General features: G+C 46.6%; 1 protein-coding gene across 1 annotated transcript in view; it reads left to right on the forward strand.

Moving 5' to 3' along the window:
- The window catches only part of cacnb3b (calcium channel, voltage-dependent, beta 3b), a 20,295-nt gene extending 15,918 nt beyond the window's left edge, over positions 1–4,377 (forward strand). The window contains exons 8-13 of the mRNA XM_076171835.1: positions 465–523; positions 696–796; positions 940–1,091; positions 1,258–1,353; positions 1,482–1,652; positions 1,827–4,377. Coding sequence (XP_076027950.1) covers positions 465–523; positions 696–796; positions 940–1,091; positions 1,258–1,353; positions 1,482–1,652; positions 1,827–1,856 — 609 coding nt within the window. The 3' untranslated portion in view covers positions 1,857–4,377. The remainder of the gene's footprint in view (positions 1–464; positions 524–695; positions 797–939; positions 1,092–1,257; positions 1,354–1,481; positions 1,653–1,826) is intronic.
- Positions 4,378–7,821: the final 3,444 nt, after the last annotated feature.

The raw sequence follows: 7,821 nt of genomic DNA on the forward strand, positions 1-7,821 counted from the left end.
ACACATGGGTAACATACTCTACACACACACCTCTCTGTGTGTGTGAGTGGATGTGATGTTCTGCTATAGTGTAACGTGTGAGGCGTGTGTGTGTGATGAAGAAGTACAGTAATGTTAGAATGTTCCAGACGTGTGTGAGACATGTCTGCGTCCTCCTCCTGTAGTGAACATCAGCCTAGACCTGGACCTTCATCTCACGAGGACTTTTCCTGTCTCCAGCCTCCTCATTCTACAACCTGTCCTCTGTCCTCTGTCCTCTGTCCTCTGTCCTCTGCCCTCTGCCCTCTGCCCTCTGTCCTCTGTCCTCTGTCCTCTGCCCTCTGTCCTCTGTCCTCTCTTGCGTCCAGTCCTCAGTCCATTTTCAGGCGTCTGAAACATTTCTAGTGTTAAAAGATGTGTGTGCATACTGTAAATCACTCCTCTACCCTAACTCTCTGTCCTCCTCCCTCCTATCTGTCACCTAGGTAACAGACATGCTGCAGAAAGCCTTGTTTGACTTCCTAAAGCACAGATTTGATGGCAGGTGGGTACAGCTGTCAGCGTTTCTTCCCACAGCAGATTGTAGATCATGTTTCACGCTGGATGGGCCACATGATGATGGCGATGATGTATTTTTAGACGCAAGAGTGCATCTGGTCCTTTGAAGAGGGAACAGTTGTGGATGTGATGTGATAAGACACCGCTCTCTCCTCTAGGATCTCTATTACACGAGTAACTGCTGATCTGTCGCTGGCAAAGCGCTCGGTGCTGAACAAGAAGGCCATCATGGAGCGATCCAACACGCGCTCCAGTCTGGGTGAGAGACGCGAATGTTGTCCTTGATCCTTCCTCTGCTAAATAAAGATCATCTGACGGGAACAGACGTCTTATCTTAGCTTTAATGTGGCGCTTCACTCAGGCAGGATGAATGTCAGCGCGTCTCTGTTGTTCTGTTTGCAGCCGAGGTCCAAAGTGAGATCGAGCGGATCTTCGAGCTGGCCAAGTCTCTTCAGCTGGTCGTCCTGGACGCAGACACGATCAACCACCCGGCTCAGCTCAGCAAAACCTCCCTGGCTCCCATCATCGTCTACGTCAAAGTGTCCTCGCCAAAAGTAAAGACAAATGACTGATGATGCTACTTTAAAACACTTCAGTGCGTTGAATGAGAGCAGGTGGAGTGTGTGTGAGAGAGGAGAGTGTGTGTGTTCTCATTTAAGGTGCTGTGGAATGAGAGGTGAGCTTGTAATCGTTGTCTCTCGTCTCTGGCTCGTCCCTCAGGTCCTTCAGAGGCTCATCAAGTCTCGAGGGAAGTCGCAGAGCAAACATCTCAATGTCCAGATGGTGGCGGGGGACAAGCTGGCTCAGTGTCCTCCTGTACGTAACTCCACCAGGAGGACAACTCCTCCTCCAAGGCTGATATCTGCTTATTGATCTTATTGATAAGGGTACAGCTTCAGTCTTCACCCGTCTGATCCCTCCTGCTCATGTGTTTGTCCTCTCAGGAGATGTTTGATGTGATTCTGGATGAGAACCTGCTGGAGGACGCCTGTGAACACCTGGCAGAGTATCTGGACATCTACTGGCGTGCCACACACCTCCCCTGTTCTGCCCCCGTTAACCCCTTACTGGACCAAAGTGTAGTCACCCCCCCCTCAGCCAACTCCAGCCAACAGGTACCATCAGTCACTCCAGAGCCAAACCACCATGGGGTCAATCCCTTTAGGTCTCCTGTTTCATCTGTGTAGCTTTTTGAATTATTTAGAGGCTATTAGAATTTACTACACTGTCCTTAATAATTCATGATTTATGAGAGCATGACTACAGCGTGTTTCCTTGTGTTCCCTCAGTTCTCTGAGACTCAGGAGCTGATAGAATGACCAACACGGCACACTTAGGTGAGAGGAAACTCTTCTCTCTTTCATGTTGTAGCGAGGAGAAGGAAGCTGCTTCTTGTGCTTCCTCCTCCTCTGAAATGTGTCTCCTGCTCCTCCTGCAGGAGCAGCCTGTGCTGTCAGCCAGGGTCATAGAGCACAGGGTCCAGGGGGCCACCAGGGGGCAGCAGCAGCAGGCCTCAGGTCAGGATAGCCAACCACCACCTACTCTGGGCCAACCAGAGGTGACCAAGATGAGAAGAGGAGCATCCGCAAGATCAGGAGGCTGTGAGCTGGAGGAAGAGGAGAAAGAGAAACGTGAAGAGGAGGAGAGAGATCATCCAGCACCAGTGCAGACGGAGCACACACACATACACACACACCTCACTGCTGCCCCCTCGGCCGGAGCTCCCTGCTCCCACCGCCATGCGACGACTCAGGGCCGCTTTCTACAGCCGCACGCCTGCTGGCAGCAACGCCAGGAGGGCGGCGGCACCTAGCCTGACACCTCGGCTCCTTCCCTCGCCTCCTCCACCCTGAGCCCATCCCAAAGTCCTGCTTTAGCACTGGAGATCACTTTCTCCACATGGAGATCACTTTCTCCACATGACAGTGCTGAACCAGCTCCTGTGTGTGCAGACACCCAGAACAGGCACTGACACAGAGAGGCTGATACACACATCACACACACACTACATCAGTAACTATACTGTCGCAGAGCAGAGCAATGGCAGTAGAGTATCACACACACACACACACACACACACACACACACACACACACACACACAGTAGCAATCCCTCCCAGGGTTTCCTCTCTGTTCCTCTCTGGCCAAAGAGAGCAGAGTGACAGATCTTTAGAACGTTCTGTACGTCTTCCATTCCTGTGAGCTGCCATTACCTTCAACCAAATGTTACCTGAAAGGCACAATTCCTTCTAGCAGAGTCTCTTCCTCTGTGACTTCCATGAAAAAGGAGAACCTTCCTCTCCCTTCGTTGCTTCCATTCTATACAGATTTTGAATTAAATTTGAGTTCTAATCTTAAACAAAGTCCAGATCTGTAGGCAGCAGAGATCCTGAGCTCCCCTGATACCTTGGTTACAGTAGATCTACTAAACCATGATGGGATTCTTTGTAATATTAGCACAAATAGTAAAAACTATTACTTCATCACCACAAGCCAAACAATGAAAGGCAGGCTGGATCTTCTGCCATCTTCCCTCCTCTCAGTCTCACCCTGCATGTCTCTACGGCTCAGAGGTGTAGAGATGAACGCAGACATTACATCACGAGCATGAACTCATCCACGGCACTGCACAGGTCAAAGCTATAGTTTTGGGCATTATGAGTTTACAGTTAAAGTTGAAACTGGAGGCTTCTAAAACACGTGGACAGCGCCCTCTGGTGGCTTGTTCGTGTGATAGGAGGGCTTCAGGCCACTGGTTCCTTCACTTTCCTGAACTCTAGCGTATGTTTTGAAAATATCTGGCTTCCATTGTGAGGTTAGTTTGAGTAGCATGGCTGAAAATACCAAAATTTGCATCATTAATATATATTTTCTTGAATATCTGACAGTATTCACAAAACACATTATGCATCTCAATAAGCACTGAAGATCTTTATCATATAGAGTTATACATGCGTCCAGTAAACATATCACACGTGTAAATAATCTAATCTATGTGCATGACATGATTATATTCTCTCATCTGAAGGGCTTTGAGGATCATCCTGACACGAGCCGCTCACTCTTAGTAAGAATAAACACAACATAAGGCTTTCATATCCACGTATATGCATCTCTGAGACGTGTGTGTACATACTGTATATTCAATGCACAGTTCTTCCTTACGCTTAATCAAATTGCACAGAATCGACAAATGCTGAAAGAAAGACGGAGGGATGTAGAGTCAGAGTCAGAGTCAGAGCACACGATGCAACGCCTCAGATAGCATGAGTTTATACGTTCAGGCTCTTTTTAGAATGATGCACAGTTCAGTTTGTTTAGGATCGTTTCCACTGACACACACACTTTTCTTTCTCGAGGACCAGGTTTCTTATGTAGACAAACTCAAAGAGCACACGACCATCTTTGGCAAAAAATCCGCCCCTCCCCCCCCAGATGTGCAGATGTTTTAATTTCGTTTTTATGACGGGAAATTTCTACAATATAACGTTAATTCTTTGAAACATCCAAAGCACAATTTTTTACAATTATCATTTCCTATTGTGTTTCACTTGCCTAAATTCTGTATGCAATACAAAGTCTATAGCATAAACAGACACGAGCTGAGACTATCAAGTTACCCCCTCGGATATGATGAGGTATAATTGCACTACTATTATTTATATGTCTGCTTTATAATGCAATAAATGCACTAAATGTTTATGCTGTACCCTCCTCCAATACCGAGTCAAGTGTCTGGTCTAATGATGATGTCAACATGAGAAGGAAGTGATGATCTGATGTATGTACAGGGGTGCGTCTGCTGTCAGTGGCACATCTGGAATGAAAAGGAGGTGAATAAAAAATTATGTAATATTTCTGTGTCTGGTCTTTATTTCCCAGCTGCAATTCACAAAAATGCCGATAGAGGGCAGAAGCGACGTATTAAAGTTAGGAGTCCATGAACGTCCCATTTATGTGGAACGATGCTGTGCAGCCATGTTTGTTTTTTATTTGTTCACGTTTCCAACCTGCAGGAAAGCAGGAGGATGAACTTCACGATGATCAATCGACAAAGGAAATGTTTGTTCAGCATATTTTATTCTAATGTTGTTTATCACGATGACAAACTTCAGTTTTATTCAGAACAACAGTAAGCCGCTCTGTGGGAAGCTGGGAGCTCTGTTCTCCCTATAGAGTTTCCGAAACAGGAAGCACTGGATCTGCATTAGAAAAACAAATCCATAGGACAATTATTTATTTCCCTCCTGTGAGTGTGAGTTATGTTTGGTAGCACAGCTCATACATTCAACACATGACCTAATTACACAGGTGTGTACAACCTGTGTCTCTGCTCGGCCCTTGTGGCTCTTTGGGGGTAGTGCACCTTCAGCTGAGTGCTTTGTTGTGCGGCTGTGTGTAACGAAGCCTCTGTGAGTTAAGCTCCTGTTTCTGTGGGCAGAGATTTGGTGGTAAGTTAAACTTGTAATGTTGCTGCACTCCAACCCATTTTGGCTCTGCGCTGCTTTGCATGACAACAACAGGCTAACATGCTTTAACCCTGAGTTTGGAGACAAAGAGCTCTGCTGTGGTGAGTCAAGGAACGCCACATTGTATCATTGGAGGTGTGGTTGTGTGTTTAAAGGGCCTGGGAGTTGTAATTCTAAACCTATTATTAACTATAACAGCGGTTTGAACAGTTTAGCCTCTGCATTACTCAGACTTCCTCCCCAAATGTGAAATAGACTTCAACTAGAACTTGTTTGACGGCATTGTTGGCCATAGAAAGCCAATAAAACATTTAGTGAACTGGAATCCTGTTAGTGTAGTTGGCAGAAGTTGAAAGGTTTGTGGGGACCAAAATGCCTCCCATTAGGCTCAGAACTTATCAATCAACCCTTGTAAAAGACCTGTCAGATCCATTCTTGAACCTCTATCTTGTTCCTGAGCCCAACGTGCTTCCAAACAACTGCAGCCCCACGTTGTCACACACACATTCAGCCTGTGTTCCATTTCCCACAGAAGCTCAGTGATCACAGCCCGTCTGACCATTATCATGATCGTCATGGACCATCTGTCCTGCACTCCAGTGTGTCGTACTGAGCGCTGCCATGTTCCATCAAGATCCCCTCTCTCTCTCTCCCTCCCTCTCTGATGCTTCCCAGACACACTTACATCCTTTTTCACAAGCACAGTAGATTTGTTGCTTCTCAAGTCCGACCAGAACCTCAGCGTGGGTTACAACACCATCTGCTGACGACTCTGTGGCAGCAAACTTACACATTTCCCCTTTTACCTTTGTAAACATCTTAGAGTGTGGGAGTGACTCTGCTTTCCTCCATATGAAGTGTGATGTCACTCGCTCATTGTGTTGATGTTAATTACCCACATTGTAACCAAATACGTGGAGGTGTTGAGGCGTCAGTGCTGCATCCTGCCAGTAGACAGTAGACACACACACACACCCACACACCCACCCTCCTCTCTCTGTCTCACTATCTCAGCCATATTGCAAGGTGTCACTGTAGGTCTGCTGAATATTCACAGCCACCTGTCTGCTTCTGTCCCATAAGAGAAGAACCACCGATGCTCTGCAGTTTATTTTAGGAGGTCACACAAAGTTCACCTCGCCGTTTATTTACACCAACGTCTCACTATTTGACACTTGATCTTCCTGCATTTACAGTGACCTTAAGAACTCACGTGTATTCTGTGAAACCGAGAGGAAGAAGCCACACACAGGACGTTTCCCTCCACGTCTTCCTCTGTTTGCCTTATTGCAAGACAAACTCCCACAGCCAGAGGAGTGTATGATGACAACAAGGCATATTAGGAGGTGAAACACACAGATAAGCTTGTTTATGAGGCTGTTTGTGAACAAAGGCTCTTTGCTTTGACCCGCTGGGGCCAAACCTGCAGGACCTCTGATAAGTAAATTAGCCAGCAGGCTGCCAGACACAGAGGAGGAGCGTTAATTGACTCTTAATTCTTCATTTCCTACAATTAGATAAATTTCCCTGTGACTAATAAGCTGGAGGGTGTGAAAGTAGTCAGTGTGTCTGCAGGGCTGAGGCCGGCGTCAGAGAGAGGAAAGGACCTCTGACTCGACCTCTGAGTCACACCAGCCCACCGAATGTCAACGTGCTCCCTCCAGGTCAGAGCTCCCTTTGATCAGCAGCTTTTATTGACACTTTGAGTCTGTGAGACACGTCTGAGGCTCCTCTGTCATATTCAAGAGGCTTGCAGAGTCACTAACTGTACCTAAGCAACTACAGCTAGAGTCCATACAGCCGGTTGTTGGGTTTGAGGGGGGAAACGTGCAGATTTAAACATTCTAAACATTAGCTACAGCGCTCGTGTGTCTCACTTCAGAGCCACATGTTTAACTCCTGACAGATAAGTGATCTGCTTAGAGGCCCAGAGTGGAACCAAACGTAAACAAACGTCTCCCCACCACCAATAATCCAAACAGAGAACGAGTCTGCTCTCCCTCCTGACTGACACCTTTCTATTAAACAGCTAGATTTCTATACGTCTGTGTTTCCCTGCTGTTTGTGGTACTATAGAACATGGAGTGTGTGTTGAACATGGTCACATGGTGCAAAAACGTGAAGTTCAAGCCTGTGGTGTGTGTCCCAGTGTGGGTGTTTCAATGACAATGACACTGTCAGACTGTTTCCTGATGCTGTGTCATGTTTGTTTACATTCATATTTCTCTATACACTAAAGTTAATAATGTCTTTATTCATCAGTGATTGAACATGCAAATTCAGAATTAATGTTATAAATTAATCCCATGGTAAAATCACTAATGGAGCCTTTAATCACATTGATCTTGAGCCTGTTACAGTCTTATATTGTGTAAATGGCATTGATTTGTCCCCAAGACTGCAGATGAAGCTAAACTAATTAGTCCATCGTGGATTAGTCTGCCGGTCCCTTTGTCCTCAGCCCTGCTATGTTATCGATCTGGCCAGTCGTATCAATTCAATCAATCAATTTGCAGCTCCTTGTATGTGCCGGGACTCCCAGGTGACAAACAAACACACGCACACGGTGACGGTGGGTGTTTTGTTCTTATTTCACATACATTTGAGTATAATGTTCCATATCTGAACCCCCGGGCTGCAGCTGATGTGTAAGTGTGAGGCTCAGCCGGTATCAGGCTCAGCCGGTATCAGGCTGTTTCTCTGTCTGGGAGCATCACGGGGATGCGCGAGCCTGTGGAATGCTGCGCGCTGATTGGCTGCTGCGGCTCCGTATAAAGCGCCGCAGTGGCAAATTCAATCAGATCAACTGCGGGCA

The sequence above is a fragment of the Genypterus blacodes genome, unplaced genomic scaffold (genome assembly GCF_046128005.1).
Source record: "Genypterus blacodes isolate CSIRO-AG114 ecotype Tasmania unplaced genomic scaffold, CSIRO-AGI_Gbla_v1 ptg000274l_1, whole genome shotgun sequence".
Taxonomy (NCBI): domain Eukaryota; kingdom Metazoa; phylum Chordata; class Actinopteri; order Ophidiiformes; family Ophidiidae; genus Genypterus; species Genypterus blacodes.